We start from the raw sequence: 27,809 nt of genomic DNA, 5'->3' as shown, positions 1-27,809 counted from the left end.
ACCCTCTTCCTAGCTCCTCCTCCGGACACCTGCTCCGCCCCACCCACTGCTCGGCTGCACCCCTGGGTTCTAGCTCCGGGCCCCCACGGAGCTGTAAGGACAGGAGGTGGGCCGGCAGGTGCTCACCTCTCGTGGCCGTGGGGCTCAGACAGAACCAGCCCCGGGGTAAACCCTCATGGCATGGTCTCTCATCAGTGTGCCCACATGGGAGGCTCCACAGCAGGCTGGGAGCACCCCAGACTCATGCCCCTGGGATGAATGGGCGGCCTGACCCTCTGTGACCTCCCCTGCCCGTGGGGTTGGCCGGAGCAAGAACTGCTGGTAGCCTTGGTGGGGCGCAGCACACAGGCCTGGGGCCAGCCCATTTGCCGGCCTCATTCTAGAAGGTGCTTCGGCAGCTTACTCAGAGTGGAGAGGGGGCCCCGAAGCTGTGCGCCCTCGTGCAGATGGCAGGGACTTCCTGGCCTCAGTGGCCGGCTCCAGAGAAGAGGTGCGAAGCCCCTGCTTTCAGGGACTGCTGGGACCAGAGTCCTGGGGTTGGGCATTTGCCTCTCCCCAGCCCACTCTTCCACCCAGGTGGGCCTCAGCCACCCAGGGAGGCCCGAGCTCCTGGCAGCTCCATTTATGAAAGAACAAAGGCATCCGCTCGTCACAAAGCATGACAGGAGCGTGAAGAAAGAGGCTGCCGGCCGCAGCAATTTATCCTAATGGCGCTAATTCATTCTAGCACAATTAATGCTCTGATAACGCAGGAGACAATCGCCAACCAGCAAATGGCTCCAGGCCCGCAAGAGGGATGTGATGGGATGTGATGCTGTGAATCGCGCCCCACGAGACCTTGGAGCTTCTGCTGGAGCCTCCCTGCCGCTGTGACACCCCAGGGGCCACCTGGGTCCCGGCTCCACCTGAGGGGGTGGGGGGGCAGGAAAGTTTCTCCACTGACTGGAGGGACACTGCTGCTTCTTCAAGCGCCCTGGGCCAAGAAAGACTCCACCTATCCCTGAGGAACCCTTTCTGCCCAGACACCCCAGCAGCTGGGCCAGGCCAATCCTTGGCCAGGCAGGCGGGGTCCTTGCTGTGTGACTTTAGGCAAGTTGCTCCACCTCTCTGCGCTCAGGAATTGTAATAGCTCCAACACCGCATCACAAAGCCTCATTTCATCTGCATGGAGCCGTGATCAGGTCCCGACACACAGTAAGTGTGCAGGAAACACCAGCATCACCAGCATCAACATCACACCAACATTAACAGCTGCGGACGCCCCACACCCAGCAGGGCCTGGGAAAAGGGGCCAGGGTGGGGAGGGGCACTGCTCCTATGGAGCTTCACGTGTCTGTGAGCCCTGCGCTCAATATCTACAAATGTCTCCCCCTTAAGCCCTCCCTGGACTCACAGCCCAGGGGTGGAGGACAGTGGGGAAGGTGTGAATGGGGAGCAGCAGCGGGAGGCAGGCCCAGATGTCAGGTGCTACGGGTGAGTACCTGGGGGCCTCCCAATGCCCCAGAGGTGAGCCCCAGTTGTGGCCACTTTGCAGGCGAGTCAATAGAGGCCCTTGGCCAGAACCCCTCAACACTGCACCTTCCTGGCTGCTGCTCAGGCCTCCCCCACCCTGCCCGTGATCTGGGCTGAGGGTGACACCAGCCCCGTTGCCTGGAGGGGTGGAGAGCTGGGTCCAAGGCCGAGGACCTGTCTGGAGGCATCCACGCGGGATGATGCTGGTCACCCGCGCTGGGCGCAGCCCCCGCTGCCCGGAGCCCCTCGGTTATCACGGCAAGCAGACGCCCTGTGAGCCGATCTGTCTCCTGCTCATTAAGCCGGACGCCGAAATGGAAATGAAAACATAATAGCTATTTGATTGGGGGTGAGATATTTTGCATATTGGCTTGGCGCTGATAGTGGAATTTCATCAACTCCCTTTTTTCATGCTTTAAAACTGAATTACTGAGACAGGCTCTGTGTGGAGGAACGATTCCTGCTCCTTCCAAGTCCTGGGCTACATGGTCCTCCTGGCTTTGATGGTGAGACAGCTGGGGGTCCTTTTGAGTGACTGCCCAGAAGAAAGCCGGAGCTGGTGGCTGAGGGGGATAAAAGCCCCTGAGGTGGCCCCAAGGGGGCTGGCGCAGAGTCGGGAAGTCCAGAGGCCCCGGGTGAAGCCCGCCGGCCCCTGCAGACTGTGCTTGCCCCCCAGGCCACTGGGAACATTAAGTGAAAGAATTTGGGCCAAGTCCAGCGGCCTCGCACCTGGACTCCGTGCATGACCCAGGTGTGGGCCTTTCCCGAGACCCCCCACACGGCTGCTGTGTTATACAGTCATTCACAGCTGTGGGGCGGTCCTCTGTGTCCCCAAAGCATGGAGGAGGAGGGCAGGTGGGATTTCCTGACCCCACTCAGTGTTGGGGCCGGGGCCTGGTCATGCTCACAGGCCCACTGGCCCAGGGGAGGGGTGGACACTGATGGGCATGCGACCCTGCTCAGGTCCCCACCTGTAGTGTGGCAGACATGAACGCCCACGGCCTCCTGCTCAACCGCTGTTCACGTCCTCGTTCGCCATTCACTCATGAAACCTCCCCTGAGTCCACCTTCCTGCACCAGGCCCTGGGGACCCTGCAGCCAGCGCATGCCCCGCCCCCCACCCCCCAGGAAAAAAAAATGTGGAAATGCAAGTGTGGCCACTGCCACCAAGGAGAGGTGGAGAGGCCAGTCAGGGAAGGCCTCCTGGAGGAGGTGACAAATAAGCGGCGATCTGGAATGGGACAGAGGAGACTGCCTGCAAGTGGGGCTGGGAAGAGCACTCCAGGAGGAAGGAAGAGCAGGACTCGAGGCCTGGGCCTTGTGTGCTGCCCACCCTTCCAGCCCAGGTTCTGCACGGAAAGCAGCTCGCGAGAGCAGCTTGTATCCGGGGCTGGGGTCACGGTTCAGTGAGGTGGTGTCGATGGGTGCTGAGCACAGGCCTGACTTTATTGCAAGTGTTGCTATGACTTCAGCTCCCCAGGGAGGGCCCTGTGGGCTCCTCTGGGGGGTGATTTTGGGGTGCACGGGGGAGGAGACTGAGGGGCACAGCAGAGGGAGGGGTGTGAGGGGCTAGGGGCTGGGCAGGGCATCGTGGGCGGAGGAGAAAGACTGCCCCCAGGCTGGTGGAAGGCCTGGCCCCCTGTCCCGCTGGCTCCGGTCAGCTGGCGGGCAGGAGAGGCATGGGGCTGCCAGGGAGAGACCCTGGCCTCTGGGCGGCACAGTGAACAGATAAGGGCCCGATAACAGAGAGAAAATAGCAACAGATTCAGACTTTCCCATCGCTGGGCAGCGGGGCAGCTCAGGCCACGGCGGGGACAGAAGGCGGTGGGGATGGGTCCACTCTCCCTGCGGGGCTGTGCTGTGTCCTGGGGACTCAGGCCACACTCGCAGACCGAGTAGGTCTGAAGCCTGACCCCTGGGGAGCCCATGGGACCTCTGGTGACCCGCCCCCAGCAGGAGGGGCTCTGGCGCAGCTGTGTGGAGGAGGGAGCTGAAGCCCTGAGTGCAGAAGCTGCCCAGGCCCCTCGGGGCCACATGACCCCTCCTTCACCCCCAGTTCTCACAAGGAGCCAAGCCGAGTTGGATGGAGTGAAGCGAGTGAGAAGAGGAGCCCTTGGCTGGGACGGGCGAGCAGGGCGGGCCTGGTGCATGGGGTTGGGGTGAAGGGCAGGGCTGTCCCACGCCTCGGAGCCTGGGCAGGAAAGGGGCACAGGGGTAAGCAGCAGGGTAGAGACAGAGTCTCAGCCCCAGGGAAGGTCACCAAGGCCTTGGAGGTCCCATTAAGTCAGGACTTCTTACACCTCTGCCGACACTCAGCAGGGAGGTGGGTCCTGGCCCCTGAGCCCTAAGAGGCTCGCTTAGCACAGGGGTACAGGCCCCTTGGAGGAGGCTGGGGGTCTGGGGGGTTCCCTGGGTGCCCGTGGGTCCTCTCACACCCACCCTCCTGCCAGGGGACCTTAGCCACGCTGTCCCGCCCCCCGCCCAGCTGAGGCCTCCTCCTCCCTCTGTGAGATCCCCCCCCGCCCCCAGCCCGGGTCCATCCTGCAACCTCACATTTGTCTGCAATTCTCCCCAGGGTGAGGTGCTCTGATGCTTTGCTGCCCCCCAGTTCCCCCAGTAGGGAGACCCCCGCCCCTGCTGCAGACCACTTCTCGGAAGGCGTTGCTGCAGTCGGCCCAGCGGGCTGCTGCTCCCTAGGCTGAAGGTGCGCCCACAGCTGCGATGATGGGACAGCTCCCTGGGAATGCAGAGTGGCCTCTGGTCCTCTGGAGGCTCGGACTGGGAGGGGCGTACACGCCCCCGCGGTGACCTGCCAGTGGCCCTCATCAACCGAGGATCAGGCCCCACTGACAGCCAGGGCGACCACAAAGAGGATGTTGGAGAGATAATCTTGGCTTCTTCGAGTGGGCAGCCTGCCCTGCGGAGGGGACAGTGAGGAGCTGAACCTCTGAGCGCTGGTGGCCTGGGCCCAGACGCCCTCCTGCCCTGGTCCTGGTGTGCCCCGACCCCTGACCTGCCCAGGAAGGGCATGGCCCTGGGACAGATGAGACGGGGGTGGTCAGGGTGACTCCTGCTAAGGGTCAGCAGGATGGTGCTCAGGCGCACCGTGCACTGGGGGGCTCATGACTCCTTGGAGAGAAGCAGGTGTGGGCGAGGGCCGCCCTCGGGCACAGCCTCCCCCTCATGGCTGTGGTGGGTCACCTGCCTTTGCTTCTAGGCTACGAGCTGCACTTGACCTCCTAGCCCCCGGGCACCCAGACCGACCCAGAGGGTGCTGGTGGGCACGGTGTCCCCAGTGAGCCAGGCCCAGGCTGGCTGCTGTCACAACTCACTCTGGGTCACTAGACAGCAAGAAGGGACTTGGGTGCTCAGGGCCGAGCCCAGCAGGACCACACTCTCTAAGAATGGGGGCCCCACACTCCTAGGAACAGAGTGCCGTGATCTACCCCAGCTTCTAACAAATTGAAACATTGTAAGGAGATACCCTTCGCATACCATGACACTCGTCCTTTAGGCATCACTCAGCTTTTGGAAGCCTGTTCATTTAAAGACATGTTTCCCTGGTGGCTTAGAGGGTAAAGCGTCTGCCTGCAATGCGGGAGACCCGGGTTCGATCCTTGGGTCCAGAAGATTCCCTGGAGAAGGAAATAGCAACCCACTCTGGTACTCTTGCCTGGAAAATCCCATGGACAGAGGAGCCTGGTAGGCTACAGTCCATGGGGTTGCAAAGAGTTGGACACGACTGAGGGACTTCACTTTTCCCTTTTCCCTGGTGGTCCAGCAGCTAAGACTGCATGCTCCCAAAGTAGGGGGCCCGGGTTTGATCCCTGGTTAGGGTACTAGATCCCACATGCCACAACTAAGAGTTCACAGGCTGCAGCTAAAGATTCCTCAGGCCACAGTGAACAGGGAAGATCCCGCATACTGCAAGTGAGACCCCTTGCAGCCAAAGGAAAAGAAAGAGAACAGGACAGTCCTACGTAATTCAAATGAAACCCAGGCCCCCGTGGCTCAGGCTCGTGCAAACAAATACTCCAGCAGCCCAAATGCCCACTGGCTTCTCCCCAGAGCTCCGCAGGGGTCAGTCAGGATCTTAGCCCCTTTATGGCATCAGCCACTTTCTCAGTCACTTCTGCACCCCTAGCTGACCCAGCGCCTGGCTGTCTGGTCCTGATCCCAGATTCCTTGTCCCCATGCCCAGGACACCCCCACTTGTGTGCTGACTTCCTCACAGGAGGTCTGCAGCTGGGCTCCCAGCTATGGAGGGAAGTCCTGGGTGCCCAAAAGGCAGCAGAGGGGGCAGGCGAGGGGTGCAGAGTGAGCCCAGCAAGCACACTCCTGGGTATCCCGTTCCCCAGACCCAGACATGGGAGCCCCGGACACGGGAGCCCCGCTGTCCAGTGTAGCTGCTGAGCCCGGGGGACCACCTTAGCCAACTGGTCAGCTCCCCCAGCCTCTCTCTCGGGGCTGTCAGCATGGACGCTGAGTGACTGTCTCCACCGTCCCTGGTTCCTGGTGATGCTCACCCAGACCCCCCATGGGCCGTGGCCCACCGCAGTCACACCAGTGCCCGCCGGCCCGTGGCTCTGGCAAGGCGGCACTGTTTCCTCATGGCACACTCGCTCCATCACCCCTCCTCTGTCTGCAACCCAGCACCCTCAGCTCGGGCCCACAGTCGTTGCTCAGGGACTCTGGTGACCACGTGACGGATGGGGGAGGGGAACAGGCTGGGGGCCACTGGGCCCCCAGGAGAGGAGCTGGGGCACAGAGGTGGGGTAAAGGGGAGCCTGAGCCTACTTGTTGGGGGGGGTGTGTGACCAGGGAATGAGCCCCAGGAGCCCTGAGCATGCCACCTGCCCCCACTGGCAGAAGATGAGCTGGCTGGCTCTGACTGGGTCTCTGAGGCCTGCTGAGTGGGGGGCTCCAGGCAGGCAGGAAGGAGCTGTGGGAAACAGGACACCAACACCCACAGGGCCCTGTGCCCAGCCACCGCCACTTCCTCCTGCAGCCAGCCCGGAGCAGACGGGTGAGCTTGGGGGGTTTAACTGCCCCAGCCTGAGGACCGTGACTGGACCCCTCCACACACATCACCCCTCAAGGCTTCACTGGGCAGGCAGGACCACAAGCAGCTCTGGGATCTCTGGCAAGCAGGAGCAATGCCACAACCATCATGACACCTGTAACAACCCTTGGTGTGACCCCATCCTCCGGGGAACCAGGGCACAGAGAGGTAAAAAAAACTTGCCCAAGGCCTCGCAGCTGGGGGAGTGGACAGGCTGCCATCTAATCTCCCTTCCAGAGCCTTGCATTCTCCCCGAGGCCCGTCCCGCTCAACCCGCTGTGCCTGTCTGTAGAGACAAGGGGCCACTCGTGGGCCTGGTAGAGCTACCATGAAGGTGGACAGGCAAGGGCTTTTCAGGAAAGATGCCCCCTGGATGGGGGTGTCCTTCCCAGGGGCACTGTGATTCCGCCAGGCCTGCCACATGTCGGGTCAACTGTGAGCAAACAGGTCCAGACTAGGGACACACCTCGGATAAAACGAAGGGCCAGGAAGGGTGCAGGATAAAGAATGGTGGGTGGGTATGGAGCGGTGACCAAGGGCTTCTTGGAGGAGGCGACATTTAAGCCGTGACCATGAACAGGGAGAACTGCCCGTGCAAAGTCCCGGGATTGGGGAAGAGTTTGGTGATTTGGCTGCTGCAGCTGAGGATGGAGCACCAGGCTGAGAGAGAGGCGGAGAGGCCGTCCAGTCGGAGTTTATTCTCAGCACCGTGGGACGTAGCAGAATGTGGATGCTGGACTGCAGGAAGGACCCCAGGGCGCGGCTGCAGTGGCCCGGCCGCCACCTCCTCAGGCCGGCTCCGGGTTCTTCCCTGCCCTGAACCTGTCCCGTCTCTCAGATCAGGGCCAGCGGGCTGGTCCCCCACCTCGGTCCCTGGGGGCAGAGGCCCAGGCGGGCGAGGCAGAGAGAAAGGGGAGGTGGAGGAGGCGGGAAGAAAGCGTGGGGCCTGAGAAAGCCCAGCCCGGCTGATAGGGGAGAGATTGGTTTCAGCCGGAGTCGAGCCTGCCAAGTCTACATCCTACCAGCGGCCTGCACTTACTCAACATTCATCACTGCTGAGCTCGGAAACTTTATCAACACTAGAGGTTGGCGCCATCTCTGGGCCTGGCCACTCCCGGCCCTCCGATGGGCCCGATAGCCGCTGATAGATTACGCGAGATTGTTTCACTCTGGAGAACCGATTACAAACGCTCCTGGGGGAGGGGTGCAGGCCACGTGGCCTGGGGGTGAGGGTGGGGCAAGGGCCAGGGTTTTCCAGAACACACTGGCACGTGTGGCAGAGACCCCACGGATGACTGGTGGAGGGGAGGAGGGTGTGAGGCCACTCGGGTGGGAGCGGCGGTCAAGGCCATCGCGCATGGCAGGGCGACCGATGCTGCGGCACAGCTGTGAGTGGGCAGGGGGGCCGGGGGAGGAGGGGACAGGAGGAGCGCCCGAGGATGAGGACGGGGCTGCGGAGAGATTCTCTCCAGATGGGCCGATAAGGCTGACAGATGGGAGCGGGGCCGCGGCTAATGGAGCCGTCGCCGCGTAGCCTGCGTCAGACGGATAGAGGCAGACTACTTTCCGGCCGGGGCTCCGTGTGACAGGCCCTGCCATCTGATCGGGGGCTGGAGACCTGGGGGTCACGGGCTGGGTGCTGAGCCCTCCTCAACTCTCACCCCTGGGGGCTGCAGCCCCAAGGGGCCCATGGCCAGGCCTGCCCCCAGGCACGACTGCCTCGGTCCCATACTGCAGAAGGCCCTCTCACCCTCTCACGCCCACTTGGGTTCTGGGTTCCATTCATGCCACGGCCCTGGAGGGCGGGCGGCAGGTGTCTCCTCCTCCAGGCAGGCCCTCCGGATGCTCGGAGAGCCAGGACCAGGACCAGCATTGGGCCTGTGAGACTCTAGTGTCCAGACTTGAGGCCGGTGCTGTGGGTGTCTCTCCAGCACCTGGGGACGGTGTGCAGCGAGGGAGGAAGGAGCACAGTCATTTGGGGGGGGGGGCCTGTTTTCCTGTTCGGTGTGCCTGGTCAGAAGCAGCCAATCCCCTCTGCCCCCACCACACAGACGGGGAAACTGAGGCCCGAACTGGCGGGGACCTGGGGCCCACGGGGAGTTGGTGGCTGTGCAGGGCCTGAACCCCGACCTCCTGGCCAGTGCACCCTAGTCCCTGTGGGGCCTGGAACCACAGCATGCAGGAAGCTGGCGGCAGGGACACTGGAAGGCCACTCACCACCCTGAGCCCAGCTCCTCAGGTGTAAACTGGAAGTTAACCATCAGCCTCAAGGTCACAGATGAAAGGAGGAGGCTGTGGGGGCTAGGGGACTGGGTGGGGGAGTGGTCAGGGTTCAGTGGGACAGAGCCTCGTTGGGAAGATGGAGAATTTCTGGAAATGGACAGTGGTAATGACTTGTGAATGACTTACTGCCACTGAGTTACTTGAAGTGGATAAATGGTGTTTCATGTTACGTGAATTTACCAAGCACAGACACACACACACATACATGTGGGTCTGCCACCTACCACCACAAGCAACAGTGGAGGCTCCCTGAGTGCCCATTCCCTGCCTTAGAGATTCAGACACACACCCCTCCACAGCCTGCCGCACCATGCTGCCCCAGGCCACTTGCTAGCTTGGGAGACAGGCTGGGGCTTGGCGGGGTCTGGGCCTGTGTCCCTGGGTAGGGGCTGGGGATGCTGGGGAGGGCATCAAGTCCACGAGGGTGGTTGGGTGTGCTGACCGGTCCTGGGCAAATCTCTGTGGCAGGCCACAGCCCAGCCCTGCTGGTCTCTTCTAGAGGGGCCCGGCTTCCCTGGCCCGGCTCCACCCACTACAGCAGCAGCCTCTCCTCTCAGCCAGCTCTCTCTCTCCCTGTAGGGCTTTGCCTCTGCTATCCCTTCTGCCGGGAACGCTCTTCCCCACACACACCGTCCACCTCTGCTTGTCTCTTGTCCATCCCTGTCTGTTCCCGGGCGTCCTGAAGCAGTGAGCCTCAGCCCTGCCCATGACTCATGTGTCCACATCCCAGGTGGCCATGACCCACGACAGCTCCCTCTTCCAGCTCTGTTTCCTGGGTTTACTCTGCTCCCCTGGGACAGGGGCGCTCAGCTGAGGGAGCATGTATGGAGTGCCTGTTGTATGCCCTGCACAGTCGGGGGAGACAGAGCAGCTCTGCCGCAGTCACCCGGCGGCACTCCAGTTCTGGTCCGAAGGCCCCCTCCCCACTTCCTTCTCCTTGATCTCAGCCCAAACTCCTTCCCTCCTCACCTCTCTGCTATTTTCCACTTCAGCATTTTTGAAAAACGCCCACGCCTGTGGCTGCTTTTCAGGTCATGGAGCTCTGTGGGTGCTGTGGGAGCCGGGGGGCCTCGGCCAGACTCTGGGCCCCATCTTGCCAACGAGACATCCCAGGGGATGAGACATCCCAGGGGATGCAAATTGCCCTCAACATGCTGAGAATTCCGCAAAGTTTCTTGACTGCTTCCTAGAGAGACGGTCCATTGTCATGTAAATTTCTAGGATGGGAGCTGTGGGGAACCCCAGTTTCTAGAATATACTCAGCCACAGACAGAAGAGGAGCCCCCACCCCAGAAAGGGTACTGTGTGGGCTCTCGCTGTGTGAACAGGACAAGCCCCAGGGAGCGCACAGATACTCTGGAGGCAGCCAGGCCAGGTCCTCCTGCCTTACGGACCACTTGGCAGTTTTGGCCAAAGGGTTGGTCTGTGATGATTCAGGATGATGCCGAAGTTCCCGCCTCCAGCCTGGGGCTACACGGAGAAGGCAGAGTGAGAGTCCAGATGAGGATCTCAGTGGGCAGTGCGGAGGGAGAGGGGGCAGCTCGCACCAGGTCTGGAGGTGCCCCAGACACATGCCACATGCAGTGGTGGGGGGAAGCTGGCCAGCCTTGAGCTAGCCCGCCCTGCTCTTGAACTCCGTGTTCCCATCCAGGAGTCAGGGCTGGCTGCCCTGATTCCAGGAACACCCAAATCCTGGGCCCTCAACTCAGGGTGTGGGGGTCTGGGCTCTGTGGGTCAGCAGGAGATCACCCAAAGGCCCGCCTGTCCATCCCCCTCCACGTCCAGACTAATGTGAGGCCTGGACTGGGGTTTCCAGCAAAGAGGAAAGGTCCTGCCCAGGACAGTATTCCCTATACTAAGGGCTCCCCTGGAGGAGGCCCCGCCCACTCTGAGGCCGCTCCTCCCACAGTGCTCAGCCAATCCCCTGCGCTCAGTCCTGCTCATTTGCATGCCGCGTTTCCATTGGCGGAGGACACACAGGTTAGGATCTTGGTTACCTGATTGTAGGGACGGGCCGGGTTGGAGAGGGGGCTACCTCTGGGGGAGACTGTCTCTGCCAGGCCATTCTGGGGAGCCTGAGGGCTAAGGGCTGGGGCTCTGATGGGGGTGGGGGAGCAGGCTCTAGGCAGGGTGGGTGGGTGCTGGGCTCAGGGTGACCTGCCTTAGCCTCAAGTCTGGGTCTCAAAGGGCCACCTGCTGCATAAGAACTCTGGTTATGGTGCGGGCTCTTCCTTAAATCCTCCCGCTCCTACCCATTACGATGACTCAGAGCAGGAAAGATACCTACCCAAGGTCACACAGCCAGGACACAGCAGCACAGCTGGGACCTCACTTCCAGTCTGGCTCCCACCGCAAGGCTGAGTCCTTCCCTCCAGGGAGGCCCTCTAGGGCCAATTCTTATTTTTAGCTGCCTCGTCTTGTCTCGGGGAGGGCTATACTTTGGCTTCCTTGCAAAGTGGTGACGACACAGATGATGGTTTTACGAGGACCCAGTCCCCCGGCTTTCACCTTAGATCTAGTGGCACCTTGTTTGCGGCTCTGAGTTGCAGGTTGGTGGGCTCACGGGTGTGTGCGTGTGTGAGTGCGTGTGCACAGGCTTTGTTCCTGGCATTTTGGTGGGTGAGATAAGAGGAAACAACAGAACCGCTGGGAGCGGCAGGCAGATAGATAACGAGATAGGGCTGCTCTACCACCAGGCCTATCTGCTCGTATCGCAGTTCCCTTTTCTTTCTTTCTGCTTGGGGGGCAGGGCGGAACACACCCCCACCCCACCCCCACGCTGGGGCCTGAGCTGAGGGCCTCCCTCTCAGGCACACTCCCTCTGTATCTTTAACACACCGGCGCCCAGGCCCAGAGCCCCCGGCTGGAAGGGGTGGGGGTCCCCAGGGTCAGTATCAGCACTGAGGTGGGTGACAAATGCAGGGGAGCACCCGCTCTCAAGAGAGGACCCAGTTCGCTCTCACCAGCCACGCCAAAAGGGCCCCGAGGAGGCTGACCCCCATTCTAGGATGAAGGAAGGGAGCCCAGAGAGATGACACGGCTGTGCTGTGCTGGGGCTGGGATCTGAACCCGGGCCCCGGATCTGGAGAGTGGATACAGAGTTCCTTCCTTGAGAAGTCCTGCCAGCTCCAGGAGGGTACGGCTGGGCGGGCACAGGGGCCCTCAGGGAGATGACCAGAGAAGCCACTGACTCCCAGCCCAGTGCTTGCAGGGCAGGCCTTAGTGTCTTCAGCCTTGTTTTTGTAGACGTAGAAACAGAGGCTCTGGACAGGGAGCTGCCTACGAACACAGCGATGGGCAGGCTGGACCCCCCTCCCCACCCCCACGTTCTCTCTGACCCTGGTGAAAGCAGAGGGTCCAAGGGGAGGACTGCTGGGCCCACAAGACAGACGTTCTGGAACCCCTGGGCTGCTGTTGAGAGCACCCCGGAAGGATGCTGGCGGGATGGAGGAGGAGGTGCCGCCAGCAGGGAGGCTTCGGGGACCCTGGCCCCTGCAGGCCCCCAGGGAACCCCACGTCCGGCTGCATGGGACCCAGGATGCTCTCCCTACCTCTCTCCCTCTCCTCCCTCGAAGGCCGAGGAGGCTGTAGTACAATCCTGCCTGTCGCACGGGTGAGGAAGCAGTGAGTCACCTGCTCATGCACCCCCCACCAACCCGGGGGCAGGGTTCAAACTCAGATACCCCCCCCAACTCTGGGCTCCCTCCCCCACGCATGCATCCATTTTACTGGAAACAGCTGACTTCCTTTAGAATACTGAAACAAAATAAAACCTAATGACAAAAAGAAACCAACTTTGTCACCAAAGGAGCCTATTTTCTGAGGACAGATGAAATGACCCCCACATGTAAGCAGGAGCAGTCACCCCGCCGTCCCCCACCCACTCTTGGAAAGGACTGTGCGGCCCTCACCCTCTCTGTGCCTGGGCATTTTCCCCCAATTAGAGGACGGTCCCCTTAGGGCAGGTGGAAGCCCACGGGTGCCAACACCCCGAGAACCTCCAGGATGGAGACCCAGACCTTGACCAGGCCTCTACCTCAGGTCTCTACAGTTCCCTCCTCTGCTGTGTGATCTTGGCTGGGTTACAGAACCTCTCTGAGCCTCGAGTCCGCCAAGAAAAAAGTGAGGTCGCTGGTGCCCCTGCAGGATGTTGGGAGGATGTTATAGGAGAACATGGGTCACGTCCAGGCCTGATGTGCAGCAAGCCCTCAGTGAACGGAGCTGTCAGCTAACATGGGTTCCACTTGGATGGGAAGTGGGGAGCCCCTGACCCACCGAGAAATGTCACTGACTGTACTGTCTGGCCTCCTGCCTCTAGGATCTCATTTCTCAAGAGTTGCTTAAAAAATAAATGCAAAGAGGAGGGAAGACGGCCAGCTGCCCTGCGCCTGCCAGGAGCCCCAGGCAGCCCCTCTGCGAGTTTTCTGCGTGGAGAGGGCGGGGTGCCTGGCTGCCTCTCCCCACCCTGGCCCCTCCCCCACGACTGCCACATCTGTCCCTCAGCTGGAGGATTAGCCCCATGGCGGCCCTAATCGCGCTCATCGCACCATCAGCGCTGGATCTCGGATCAGCTGAAGGAGCCAGCTTTATCCAGACAGACGCGGAGATAGCACCTCAGCCCTACCTGGGCGCCAGCTGTCACACGCGGCAGCCAGCGGGCCTCTGAAGGCAGGGCAGAGAGACAGCTGCCCCTCTGGGTCCCTCAACATTTACGGGGTACCTACTGTATAACCAGGCACAGCCTGTTCCAGGGGTCGGGGAGAGACAGCAGAGACCCAGACAGGCAAATTTCCCACATTCTCACCCCACACCTGGCCCACTGGATGGAGGAGGACACTGAGGCCCAGAGACCTGTCCCAGGTGTTATCCCAGGCGTTGGCGCCAGGCGGCCAGTCTGGACGCCCAGCTCTGGCGAGGAACTGGTGAGGGCCCTGTCCCTGAGAGGGAGCCCTTGGGCCTCACGCCCCCCAATCCCACTCCTGCTGTCCTGGCCCCGGGACACTGTCTTCACACAGAGGCCTGGGAGGTGCAGGCCAGACACGCCAAGGTTCATGGCCCGCCGGGGGTGCCAGGAGAGGCCGGGAGAGATGGCTCCCACCCTGCCCACCCTCCTCCCTACCTTCTTTTTCAAAAACATAATTTATCTGTGTATTATCAAGAAATCCAGACACTTTAATCAGTGAGCTATGAAGTCAGAATTTCCATTCTTATCTGCGGGAGGAGTGGAAATGGAGGAGATAGCGCGGAGGGATCGCTGGTGGGGAATGTTAATGGGTGGAGAGGCTGGGCTATTGGCCACGGAGACGCCATATCTCCCCCATTATCAAGGCCGTATCTCCCCAACCATCTCGGCGCGGTAATGGGGCCAGTTCAACTTTCTGAGTTATCACAGGAGCTGAAACCTGCGCCTGCCAGAGGCCTGGACCAGGAGACAGTTCGGGCAAACCAGGCCCGGGCCGGCAAAGCCGGGATGGAGAGGAGGGCCTGGCTGGGGCCCCCTGGGACCCCTGACCATCAAGGTCCCCGCAGTGAGTGGAGGGGGTTCCTCTGCTCTCTGGGAAAACGTCCGGTTTTGGTGGAGCAGAACATAGACATCCTGTGCAAGAGGGGAAACTGAGGCAGCAGGCTACCTCAGGGTCCCAGTGGGGCTGGGTGGTGTCGGCCCTCCTGAGCCACACCAGGTCTATGACATGAAAAGGGTGTGTGTGTGTAGGCATGGCAGGGGGGGATGGGGTGCGGGCAGCCTGCCCTCCTGCCTGTAGCCCTCAGGGTCTCCACCCCACCCCCAAAGCCTCCTCCAGGTCCCCAACCCCAGGCGCAGGAAGCATCAGTAATAAAACAGCCCTGGTGGGCTCTGCCCCTGCCAGTCCTGATCTGGGGTTCGGGGTATGCTCAGCATGGCCCTAAAATGTTGAGGACTTGCCACCTGCCTGCAGGTCCCGATGTGGGACACCCTGGGGGATGGGGCACCAGGGCTCATAAACAGAACACCTCTGCCCATTCAGAAGCAGGGGTCCCCATGGCCGCTCACTCCTTGGGGAGCACTACAGCTGAGGTGTGGAGCAAGGGGCTCACCTGTGGGCCCTGTGTGACCAGGAACTGCCCCAGGCGGGCTCAGTCATCAGATGCCAGTGCAGCCCTGGCTCTAGTCTCCCTCCTGCAGCTGGGGGATGGGCTGCGGCCTCTCTGGCCCGGGAAGGGAAGGGACTGGCCCAAGGTCACAGAGCCAGCAAGGAGACCACAGCTGGATGCTCTCTGAAACAGCAGGAAGGCCTCAGTTTCCTGGACTTGAACATAGTGGCACCACACCCAGCAGGGACAGCTCTGGACTGGGACACCACGACTGTCAGCATCCTCTGCTCCCTCCAGGGTGGGAAACTTGAGCTGCCATCTGGAGTATGACCTTTCAACTCTCTAAGCCTGAGTTTCCCCTCCGAACACTGAGCTAACTGATGAGCCCAGGTTGTGAGCTCCCGGCTGCAAGAGTTGGGCACCCAGCAGGGGCATAGTAGGTGCTCAGCTAACGCCTGCTGTCATGACCAATGCCTACACTGTCACTGGTCTCAGGATGAGCTTAGGGCCCCAGTGAGCGGAGGTCACATGGGGAGGCTGCGGCTTTCTCTCTCATTGCATGGGGCCGAGTGCCTGATGCCAGGGCTGCCTGAAGAACAGAGAGGGGCTGGGAAAGCAGCAGTGCCCTGGATAAGCCTGTGGGAGCCCACGAGGGCTTGTTCCAGTGGCAGGTCCTCGGAAGCTCTTCCCCGCTGCCCACTGCAGGACGGAGCCGAGACCCCATCCGGTGGCCCCTCCCCCTCCCGCTCCTGCTCCCGCTCCTGGGGATTCCCAGGACTCCACTCCTGCTGCATATTTCAGGGTGGAGAAAAGGGAGACTAACGCAGGAGGCTGCGGCAGGTGCATGCGGCAGGTCAGGAAACCTGGACGGCTTTAAGTGAGACGCCAAGAGGAACTGGCAGGAAGCAGGGCAAGGGAGGTGGGAGGATGTCGTCCCCCTCTTCATTTTAACTTTGCCAAATGACATAGACGACGCAGGGGCTCTGGCCCAGGCTGGACCTCTGCTGTCGTGTCTTGCCAGCCTCACTGCCCTGTGAGCTCAGTATCACGGTTCTACTGAAACCTTGCAGGGGAACTGAGGCTGGGGGCTGGGGCTGGGCATGCACCCAGCCCAGCATCTCCATGACATCCCCACGCTGCCGAGGTGGAGACTGAGGCTCAGGAAGGCAGCATGATGTCTGTGGACCTGCAGAGCCTAAGAGCCCCACCCCCGGGGGTGCTCCTGCTGCCACCCGCCACCCGTATGCAGAGCCCCCACTGTGGCCGGCCCCTCCTGCCCAGGGTGCAACACGCACCCCAGTTCTGGGGGTGCCCAGGAGCTGGCATGGGGTTACACAGACTGCCCCTCCGATCCCCTTTCCACATCCTTCATGTCCTGTGTGACCCTGGTGCAACCACCCACCTTCTCTGAGCCTCCATTTTCTGGTGCAAAATGGTTTGAGAACCCCAGCTGAGTCTGGCTGGCTGGGTCTCTGTCCCTGGACCAGCCTGGGGGCCTGGGCCAGGGCTGAGCTCCAACTGTGTGGGGCTCACGGAAGCTCACATCACAACCATCACCTCTTTCACGGGAGCAGAAACCATGGCTCCCCGGCCAGCAGGCCCAGGAGAGGCAGAACGGAGGAACAGAAGGGGAGGGGAGGGGCCTGCCTATCTGCCCGGCTCTGGCCCAAGGTCAGCCACCACATTCCTGCCCCAGCGGGCACTGCCTTGTCCCAAACAGAAGACCAGAGGAGGGGGAGGCAGGGCTGGGCCAGGAGGACACAGGACAGCTCAGGAGGGCAGGACGGGTGGCTGGTGGCTGCATGGGCACTGTCCAGAGAAACCTGGGCCCACCTCTGGGGTCCAGAGACCCCAGCTCCTGGGTCACAAGGTCTTGAGCATGTCACTGCCTCCCAGAGCCTTAGTTTTCTTGCCTGTAAGATAGGTCAATCCATAAGGCTGATGATTGTTAACATCAGGTAAGATACCTGGGCTGGAAAGGGACTGAGGGGGTCTGAACCAACCCTGTCCTGCAGTCAGAGCACATGGCCCATGGCTCACTCTCAATGCAAAAAGCAATACGTGAAGGAAAAGAAGGCAGGAGGCAGGACTCTGTGTGACACATCCAGCCCTGGGGAATTCTGGCAAGATATCAGCACCGCAGCCATCAGCTCCCAAGGCCGCCACATCCACCCGGGACATGACCCCGGATAGCACTTAACATTTTGCATCTGGGATCTCACGGACCCCACATACAGTCCCCAGGAGAGGGTGCTCTTATGAAGCTCCCACTTCAAAAGCAGAAACTGAGGCAGGAGACAGGCCTCTGCCCACAGGGTCACAGCAAGGCCAGGACTCAGGCCATGTGGCAGCTCACGCAGAGTCAAGGGCTGGCCGGTGGCCTGGATCTCAGAGCGCCCATGCCCTGCTGTGGGGCACTGGGTGGGGTGGGGTAGAGATGGAACCCCTGGGACCCGGAGCAAAAGGGTCCTATCCTCAGCCCGCATGGTGGCCTCAGGGACGACTGGGGTGGGTGGCAGCAATATGCCACCCAGCAACAACAGCCCCCCTCTGATGTGGGAGCAAGGTGTGCCCCAGACACATTGCTCATCACCTTTGTGTCCCAGCCTCGCGAGAGCACATTCACACTCCTTCCATAGATAAGAAAACACAAGATGCCTCCTGAGGCCCCTGGGCTGGCGGCTGTGATGCTGGAGCTGAAGGCAGACCCACAGGGCTGGAATGGAAAGTTGGGGAGCAAGGCAGGACTCAAGGCCCAGCCTCTTGCCATCTTCATCAGGGCGCTGGACTGGGATGTTCCCATTGAACCAGGAGGCAAACTGAGGCAAAGGTGGGACACCACACTGAAGCTGAACAGGTATCTTCGGCAAGACCCTGTTCACTCCAGGCCTCCAGCTCCTCACCTGTGAAGTAGGTACAGGGACGCAGGAGGCCCTAAGGTCCTCTCATTTGGCCACCTGATCCCACAGCCCTTCAACTCTGGGCTGGCTTGGTCCAAACCCATCCAGAGCTCAGGCAGGGAGGGGAAGAGGAGGTGGGAGAGAGGGGGAGGGGGGTCGGGGAGAGAGGAACGTTGTTGCCAACTGCCTAATGCAGCCCTTCTTCTCTGATGGCGAAACCTCAGCTCAAAGAGGGCAAGTGATGCCAGGTTTGTACAGCCTGGGCAATTGCTTGGCAAGCTGTCATTAGAATGGCTGGAGGGAAAAGACTAGCCATGAAGAGGAGTGATGGGAGTGGGGGAGGTTGGGGTGCCCACTTCCTGGACAGGGTCCTTGTACGTGTTTTACTCTCTGGAGACAGTTTGGGAAAAGAGATTTGTCCCTCATAGATAAACTGGAAACCACAGATCTGACTTAACCAATGGACCACAAAGATATCTCAGAGAAGGGGGATGGGGACGCTGGCAGCTGTCTGAGGTGATGTGTATTTTATGTCGATGCCCAGGGACCACTAGTGTCATCATCCCTATTGTGCAGATGGGGAAACTGAGGCCGAAAGGGGGTAAAAAAGGAAGCCAGAGAGAAACCCTCCAGGTCTCTGCTTGAGCCCAGGCCCCTGTGAGGGGTCAGCACTGTTGGGGGCTGGCCCTCTCCTCCTCACAGGACCACACACACTGCAGCTGAGAACAGCTGAGTCCTTACACGTGGGGCCACCTGCCTCCCGTTGCCATAGTCGAGGACATGGAGGCCACTTGGCAGGTGTTGGCTTTCACTTCTGCAACCCTCCTGGGGCCAGGTCACTCCTGCCAGAGTAGGGAACAGCAGGCAAGGTCCAGAGAGCAAATATGTGATGGTGGCCTCAGTCTCCCCCTCTGTGAAATGGGGACAGGGCTGTTGCAGGAAGGGGGAGCAGGGCCAGGATGACCAATAGGATGGTGGCTGGTGGGCAGGAGCCAGCCAGGCGCCCAAGCACTGCCCAGCCGGCCTTCATGCGGGGCCAGGCCTGGGTCTATTTGGGGGGGGGGGGTGGTGATACCCATCAGCGAGGCAACAACTGCCTCCAGGAGGAGGCCTGTCGATGGCAGATAGGCTGCTGGGAGTATTATTCACGAGCCCGTCAAGCCCCAGGAACGTCTGGTTGGCATAGAAACAGGAGATAAGGGGTACAATTAATGGCATCGTGTTCCCTCCTCCTTTCTTCCCCAACTGACCCATTTAAATCCCTGGCGGTGCTGGTGCCATGCTGGGCTCCCAGTGACCTCTGGGGAGGGGCTGGTCAGGTGGGCGGGATGAGACCAGGGCTCAGGCCCCAGGCAGGGCTGGCTAACACCTCCTGGGAGCCCACTCCTGTCAACGTGAACATCTCAGGAAGGAGCCGGAGACTTGGCAAGGGCAGGGCTGGGGAAAGACTGCTGGGCACCTCTACTCCCAGGGGCCCATTGCACAGCTGTGGAGACTGAGGCTGGGAAGCCCAGAGGCAGACAGAAGTGAGGAACTGTGGTTCCTTCCTCCTCTGAGCAGTGTGCTGCTCAGAGCAGGGCCACACTGCCAGCCTTCCAATCCCAGTTGCCATTTCCTTGGGTGAGAACTTCTCTGCAGTTTGGTTTCCCCACGAGGTAAACGGTAAGAACGGGACCCGCCAGAAGACACCGTGTGGCCTGGCTCAGAGTGAGTAGTAGCTACTACTGGTATCACTGTTACTGCCTAATGAGCAAAAGAGCTGTCTTCCCTCAGACCCAGGGATGCAGGAAAACCAAGAACCACTTGGAGCCAGTGTGAAGGCCCAACCTTAGGGCCTGCAAGCCCAGCCCAGGTCACAGCCCACCAGCTGGGGCTCCAGTCAGAGGCAGCTGTGTAGCCAAAGCCCCCTCTCTCCCTGCTTCTCAGCCATCATGGTGTGGCGGTGGGCGTTACAAGGTGGCCCCTAGAACCAGGTGACTCCCTCGGCCTCTCACACCTGGAGGGGATGTGCGTGGCTCTGTGAAGATGATCCCTCAAGTTCCAAAAAACTGAGATAGGGACCACCTCAGCCCCTTCCGGCCCCACCCAGGCTCTCCCTGGAACTAGCTCAGCCAGAAGACTCTGCCAGCCCCCAGGTGGGCGTTGGGCTGCTAGGGGGAGCGGGTAGGTAGCTTAAAGCTCGGAGTGAATGAGTCATCCTGTGACCACCAATAATTTGCTTAATCAAACTCTGAGGATGTGTGAAAAACACCCCCACCTTCGATGGAGTGGCTGCTGGGGCATGGACCGGCAGGGCTTCTTCCGGGAGCCCCTTGCCTGGCTGTCCTCGGTTTCCACTTGCCGTCTGGAATCATGGCCCCCAGGGGCCTTCCCACTGCAAAGGGGCTCAGCACCCCCAGTCTGACCTGGGGGCTTTCCATGTCCCCACTGTTTAGAGCTGGAAACTGAAGCTAGCCCATTGTCCCTGGAGGCACCCCCATGCTAGGCTCTTTCCTGACCCCTGCTGGAGGTCCCCCCTTGCAGGCAGAGCCCCATCTGCCTCCTCCCCCATTTCCCACAGTGCTCACCCTCTGCCTCTGGTTAGCTTACGCCACCTCTGGTTCCCAGGGCAGTAACTGTGACCAGTGCTTTCATACAGCAAGTGCTCAATCAAGAGCTGCTGAATGAATCAAGGCAGATCCGCATAGACCTTCCCTTCTGATTTTCAGGACTCACTCAAAAAAACCTAGTACACTGGGCTCCCCCCAACCTCAACCTGGCAGTGGAAGCCACTTTGATTCTTTGTCAAAAAAACAACTGTAAGCAGGTTATATACCTACCACTTGCTAGGAAGACCCCCAACCCCAACGTGACTCAAGGGGGAAAACATCCTCTCTCCTTCCGCCTCTGACTGTATCTCACACCATCTAATAGGAATCAGGGTTGGGTGTCCCCCACCTCCTGGCCGCTGCAAAGTCAGTTTTCTTTCATTTTGACGGACTGTACCACCCGCAGGGGGAGGATCAACTTCTTGGCAATGAAGTGTGTTTGGGATGAAAACTCGCCCAAACCGACCCAGGCACGCATGCCCTTCCACCCCTCCCCGGCCTTCGGAGGACCCCACTGGCCCCAGCCGCGCCGCCCCCGCGCTGTTGTTGCCTCCAACCCTGCCGGGCCTGGTGGCCGTAGATAAGGCCTCTTATCGCTGTTGGAGATCGCCATCCAGCCGACCGGCCCGGCGCTTATCTGAGCTCCCATCGACCCGGGCGGGAGGAAACCTCGGCGGGCCGGGGGCGCCGGGGGTCCCTAGCTGCGCTCCGCCCTGTGTTCCCCGCCAGCGCGGCCCGGCCTATCGTCACAGCCATCTGGCCGGCCAAGGCCGCGCTCCCGCCTCGCCCTCCCCCGCTCCCACGTTTGAAGTTAATAAATGGGAGCGCCTATCGCCTCCGCCATCGGTTGTGCGCCTTATCAGCGCGGCACATCTATCTGCGCGCGGAACAAAAGGCGTACAGAGGCGCGGGCAGCTGCGCCCCGGCTTTGGTGGGGGCACGGGGGAGGCGCCCCAAGCGCTCGCCCCCCCCCCCCCCAACTCGCGGCCTGGTCGCAGGTGAGGCCAGTGGAGCGGGCATACAGCTGCGAGGGCCCGTACGCACAGCCCGGGGCAGAGGGCGGGAGTGCGGGCGCCGCCGCTTGGTGACAATCAGCGCTCGCATCTTAACGCGCCTAGATCTGCCCGGGGGTGGAGGCGCCCCGGGCCGCAGGCTGAAGGGACGGTTCCCCAGCTCCACCTCCCAGGGTCGGCTCCCTCCCTAGCCTGGTTCCCGGTCGCACTGAAAATGGACAGCAGGGCTCGCCCTCCCACCCGCTTTGGTCCCTGTCCATAACGCGCTCCGCTCAGTACACCTAGCCGAGCCGGGGCACTCGCCCCGCTCTGGGCCTTATCGGCGCTGGCATCGGCTCCCAACCTGCAATCTCCCTGCCCGCGTTATCTGCATTTCTCATCACGCTGAAACACAGACACACGCACACACGAGAACAGACCCAACAGAGGCACACAGGGGAGGAGGGGAAAAAGAAACCAGAGAACCAGCGCAGATCGGGACCTGTGGGTGGTTTTAATACTTGAGTTGACTTGATAGAAGGCGACTTTCGGAAAACAGTCCCGCTTACACGCTGAGGAATCAGGTTACGGGAACCCGGATTCACGCTTGCCTTCCCCCGCTATGGGATCTGATCTGGGGACTAGACACTCCCCCCAGGAGTATTCACAAGGGGTCTTGAAGGCAGAGCTCACGTGGACAGAAGAGGCAGTGCTCAGGAGCATGGGGCTGGCCACCTCTTTGCCTCCTGGGCAGCCCCAACGACTTGCCGGTCTGGCCCGGGAGATGTAACCCAGGTAGAAAGCCTTGAGCCCTTGCCCTGGCTGCAGAGGCGTGAAGTTATTATTGGCGTGGGGTGGGGATTCGTGTTTCCTGCGCACTGCCCTCTTTCAGCCGAGTGGCCTCAAGAGTTTAGGGCACTCTTATCGCTGGGGTAGGGGGCTGGGCATCAGCAGTGACTGCCTGGTCCCCCTGGGGAATGGCCTTTGGTCCCGATGGGGGAGAAACTTGGACGCCTGGCCCAGGACTGAGTCCTGGGAGACCCCTCCCTGACTAGGAGCAGCCCCTCGGATAGAAGGTGTGTGACCGCAAGCCTAGGAGCCCAAGAGCCCCTGTGGTTCTGGCTGGGACACAGGGAGGCCTCCAGGAGGCTGTTCCCGGCAGGGAAAGCTGTAGTTGGAGACCCGGGAGACAGGGCTGGAGCCCAGCTCATGGGCTGTGGTAGCAGCACTCCTTACCCCACCAGCCAGGAGGTTCTGTGACCAGAAGGCATGGTGGTGGGCACCCGCGGTCTCTGTCACTTGGCCTGCACTTCCACATGCCCTGGGTGCCCCTTCTCCCTCTCAGGTCTCTCTTTTTCCCTCTAGATACAAAGCCTGGGAGAGTCAACCGCGCGAGATAAGATCACAATTTCAGCCCGTCCCGACAGAGCGATCTTATCAGGATGGGACTTGCAGAATGGAATATTTTAAACTTTATCTGAGCCCAGATCGGGGCCGCCTTATCGCTGCACCATCTCTGGGATGCGGGGGAGGGGCAGGCCGCGAGGTGGCCGCGCCCCCAGCCACCCCGTTCCGGCCCTCTGGGCGGACACCCCCTCCAGGCCGGACCCCCGGTGCTGGAGCCCAGACGCGGGGGCCCGGCCCGCCGGCAGAGATTAGATTACGGCGCGCTTGGCACACAGCGCGGGGGGCGCGGCGCGGGGTGAAGGTCGCGGGCGCCGCGGGCAGAGCTGGGCGGGCCGGGGGACCGGTAGGGGGGGCGGCGGGGGTCGGGGCCGGCGGGCAAAGTTTGACTCACGCTTGATCTGCCGGGGGTTGCTCTGTTTCCTCCTGGACATGTCTCCGGCGCCGCGCGCCCTCCCGGCGGCCGCCTCTAGCCCCTGGTGGGCGGCGGCGGGCGGCGGGGGCGCGGTGGGGCCGCGGGGCGGCTCATGCCCCCGGCCCCTCGGCTCCAAGGCCGTCCCGGCTCGCGCCCCCAGCCCGCCGCGTCCGGCCCGGAGCCGCTGAGGAGGCCGGAGTATCGGCCCTGCTGTGCGGCCGGGCAGACCGCCGGGGGCGGCGGGCGGCGGGCTGCTGCCGGCTTCTCCGCTCCCGCGCAGACGCCGCCGCCGCCGCCGCCGCCGCCGCCGCCGCTGCTCTGCTCTTCTCAATGGAACCTGCGGGTAGCGCGCGGCGGACCTGGCGGCCTCTGCCTGGGCGCTCGGGGCGTGCGGGCGGGGCGTGCGCGTCACGGCGCCGCGCCTCCGGGCCCGCCCCGCCCCGCCGCTGGCCCCGCCCCCGCCGGGTCCGGCCCTTAGCCCCGCCCCTCTCCCCGCCTCCTGACCCTCCTCCGGCCCCGCCCCCAGCGCCGCGCTCCGCCCCCGCCCGCGGTGCGCGCGTCGGTCCCCGGGGCGGTCTTGCTTCCTCGCGGCCTTGGCCTCCCCCCGCCTCGGCTGACCCCGCCCCGACACCCTGGCTGGCCCTGTCGCTTCCTCGCTGAAATGGTCCCGCCCCGCCTGCTGGCCCCGCCCCCAGGGAGCTGGCCCCGGCCCTGGGTGAACCTGTGGCCTCCTCCACACCTCTTTTGGCCCTGCTGCTTTATCCCCAGGCCTGGCTCAGACTCTGCGACCCAATACACTCCGCCGCCCCGAATCACCGCGCCCGACCGGGTTTAAGCTCTCTCTGGACCCGCCCTCCGATGCCAGCCCTGCCCCCAAGCCTGACCTGACCTGGTTCGGCCCCTAAACTCCGAGGCCCCGCCCAGAGCACTCCACAAAGCCTGGGCTCCACTCACCGCTCCATCACTCCGCCCCGCTGCTCTATAACCCCGCCTTCAGGGCCTCTGACCCGCCCAGAACTCCTAGGCTCTGCGACCACCCTCCTCGGCCGCCGGGTAGGGGACAATGAGGGCCGGGTCAAGCAGCCCGAGGCCTTGACGTCCCACATTGCCTGGGACCAGACTTGGAGTGTGGAGCCGGCTCTGGCACGGTGGGAATTCCGCCCAAGACTGGTGGAAGCAGCATCCGCGGGGTTCGCCACCTTCGGTGACCATAGCCCCCAATGGAGAGCAAGGGACTTCGGGCCCTCCTCCCTTGGGCTCAGATCTGGCTGGAAATCCGGGAGGCCGCAGAAGCCAGCGGCCTGTGCCTGCTCCCCGCCCCACCACCCCCCGCAGAAGCCCGCAGGCTTTGCTCCTCTGGGTCTTTCCTTCCCAGGCTGTGCCTCTCCAGGACGCCCCTGCTGGAGGCCCAGGAAGTAGAAAGGAGCGAGGTTCCCAGGGTCAGTACTGCCTGTTCCAGCCGTGGACACGGAGGCCAGCCCTTCTGTCCTTTGGAATATGTTCATGGGATCCCAGAGGCCCCCCTCTTTCCAGGAGGCTCAAGGTCACACAGCATCAGAGTCGTCCCTGGGAGCTCAACTGTATTCCTTTAATATTCTTGGCCTGCATGTGGTGCCTGCCCTCACCTCGCAGTCCCCAACCCCATATTCACAAGAAATAGGAAGTTAGCAGGGGCCAGAGGCTAAGGGGAAGAGCTTTGCAAACAGGGTGTCTGGATGCCTGTCCGCAAAGCTGGACCCACCCACCTGATGGCAGGTGATCCTCACAGTGATGGCTGGGTGCTGAGCACTCTGCCCTGAGACCCCCTCATTCTGACTCCTTTTGCCTTTGCCCTTCCCCATAGAAGACGAAGAATTTGCCCCTAGGACCTGGGCACTCTCCCCTGCTGCTGCTGCTCTCAGGAGGGCAGGAGGTTGGCAGGTGGGGCAGAAGGTTGAGGTCCCCCCAGGATAAGCCACTGCCCCCAGACAGGCCAGAACACTGAGGCCAGGAGGCCAAGAAACCTGTCCGGAGTCATGAGCTTGCCCACTCTTCCCACTCCCTGCCCAGACCCAGTGGGTACAGCCTTCCTGCAACTGCCATGGCGTTGTACCCCTTCTCTGCGGAGTATGCGGCCCATAGTTGACTGCTTCAATCAACCCAGGGCTCCCACTATGTCTGTCAATGAGACAAGGGACTCCACCTGTCTGGGTTTCCCATTGGGCCTGCTGCCTTCCCAAAGTGGGGAGCCTCTTTACAGGATGGGCACCTGGCAGTCAGGGGGATCCCTGGAAGAGGTGGCCACGAACTGGACTTCTGCCGGGTTTGAGGCTCCATGCACAGCAAGTGGCACCAAGGTTGGTACCACTGCTGGAGTGGCTGGAGGTCTGTGTGGAAGATGGTTCTGAGGGTCAGCAGGAGCAGAAGAACCAGGACCAGTTAGTGATGCCTGATCCCTGCGGGGGTGGGGGTGGGGCGTCCCTTGTGGCCCAGTGGTAAAGAATCTGCCTGCAATGCAGGAGCCGCAGGAGACACTGTTCAATCCCTCGATGGGGAAGATCCCCTGGAGGAGGGAATGGCAATCCACTCCAGTATTCCTGTCTAGAGAATCCCATGGTTAGAGGAGTCTGGCAGGCTACAGTCCATGGGCTTGCAGAGAGTCAGACACGACTGAGTATGCATGTTGAGGGTGAGGGGAGAGAGGGCTGACAGCACTTCAGGCTACTTTAGGCTCCCAAGACCCTCATTGCCCAGGGACTTAGGGGCAGGGGCAGGTCAGAAACAACCTGCTGACCAGGACCCACTTCATAATTCTCAGGGCTCAGTGGAAAGTGAAAATGTGGAGCCCCTTGTTCAAAAATTAAACATTTTCGTGCAACCTCAGATGAACCTTAAACCAAGGGTAGGGTTCTGTGCACCTGTGCCAGTCACCTGCCTGTGAAACGCCCTGACAGCCTTGATTCAGGCCCGCACTGGGGAACTTTGCTTCCATGCTCTGCCCACTCTGTCTGCCTTGCAAGGGCTGTTATTCCCACCACTGCAAAGATAATGACACTGCAGGCTGTTCGTGACCAATGGCAGGGCCACTGGACCTCACTCATACAGGCTCTATTGATCACAACAATAAACAGGAAAGAGGAGCAAGGAATGCTGAAGAAAGGCAGGCCTGGCTTAGCACAGAGCAGGAGTCACCACCTTTGCCTGGGGAAGTCAAAGAAGGCTGACTGGAGGAGGCATCATCTCTGTGGGGTTCAGTAGGAGTCCCTGCTCAGATGGGAGAGGGGCTGCCACGGGGTCCTACCGGCCACCTGCATTCCTTGTGGGAGTGTCACGACTCACATCCAAACATCACTGGTGGAGGAAACAGAACTGCACTCAGTCCACGTGGGTGTTTGCAACACATGCCCTGGAGCTGGGAAGGGCTCGGCGTGGAGCTCAGCTGCCCTGACCACGGCCTGGCTGTTTCCTGCTTTGCTGGATTTCAAGCCCTAATAGCCTGGAGGCCCTGGAGAAGGTACCAAGGGTATCCAGGCCCAGGAAAGGCTCCTGGGAACAGCTCTGGATGCCCACACTAGGGGGGCCATATCATTATCAGCATCACTAGCCTTTCCCCGGTCCTTTTTGGGGCCGGTTCATGGTTTCTCATGACATCCTGTCCTAGCAACCCTCTGGTATACAGCATCAAGGCTGTCGCGGTGGTAATGACACTGAGGCTCAGAGTGGCTCTACAGCTCGGAAATGGTCATGATTCCTGTATCCCGGGGAGTTCCAGGGCAGAGCCCACGTTCTTAACCCTGGATGGGCCCTGGGAGAACATGGTTCAAATCTTGGCTCTGCCACACAGGAGGCTGTGGCCCTGAGCGAGTCCTTAAGCCGTCAGGCTCTTGGTTTCCTCCTCTGTCAGTGGGGTGGGCAGGACCCTCTAGTCTCGATGCCGCTGTGGCTCCGGGCTCACATCTGCTCCACCTCTGCTTTGTGCGCTGGCGGTCTGGGGGCCTGGCTTTGCTGCTGGGCTTGCTCTGTGCTGCCCTGTCCCAGGGGGACTGCCCGGGAGCAGGCAGTGGCTGTGGGTGGGGAGAGGGCTGATTGTGGCACTTCCCACATAGCAGGCTCTGCACTGGTTGTTAGGCGATGACCAAGGGAGCCACAGAATGTTCTAGAAACTTAAGCTGGACACTGAAGGATGAAGATGATTCAGGAAAGAGTGGTGGGAGAAAGGCATTCTCAGCTGAGGGAGGAGCAGGGACAAAGCCTGGGAGGGTTGGACAGGCTGGGAGGAGCGTGTCCCTAGCCCAGGCCAGGTGAGGGGCTCTGCCTGCCAGGCTGCACTGGAAGTCCTCTTTTTGCCTCACTGTCTCCCCCAGTGTTCCTGACTGGGCCTTCCTTATAGCCCTGAGAGGCCCCTTGGGGACTCTGCCATCATCCCCACCCAGCTCCAAGCCTCCCTCACCCACCAGCCTGACTGCTGCTGGCCCCACAGCCACTCCTGCCCCCACTGTAGGCTGAAGCCAGTGGGACCTCCCCAAAGCAACCGTGATCATCTCAGCCCTCCCCACTTAGTCCTCCTCTGAACCTCCCTGAACAGGTCCAGGCGTCCTGCGG

At 61.5% G+C, this 27,809-nt stretch overlaps 1 protein-coding gene across 5 annotated transcripts in view; it reads right to left on the bottom strand.

Moving 5' to 3' along the window:
• ZFPM1 (zinc finger protein, FOG family member 1) overlaps positions 1–23,325 on the bottom strand; it is a 60,658-nt gene extending 37,333 nt beyond the window's left edge. For all 5 annotated transcript variants that reach the window (XM_018061841.1, XM_018061843.1, XM_018061842.1 and 2 more), the window contains exon 1: positions 23,208–23,325. In XM_018061841.1, the coding sequence (XP_017917330.1) occupies positions 23,208–23,247 (40 nt within the window). In that variant the 5' untranslated portion in view covers positions 23,248–23,325. The remainder of the gene's footprint in view (positions 1–23,207) is intronic.

Source organism: Capra hircus, chromosome 18 (genome assembly GCF_001704415.2).
Source record: "Capra hircus breed San Clemente chromosome 18, ASM170441v1, whole genome shotgun sequence".
NCBI lineage: Eukaryota > Metazoa > Chordata > Mammalia > Artiodactyla > Bovidae > Capra > Capra hircus.
Note: the sequence above shows the minus strand (reverse complement) of the source record. Positions and strands in the feature narration are given on the sequence as shown.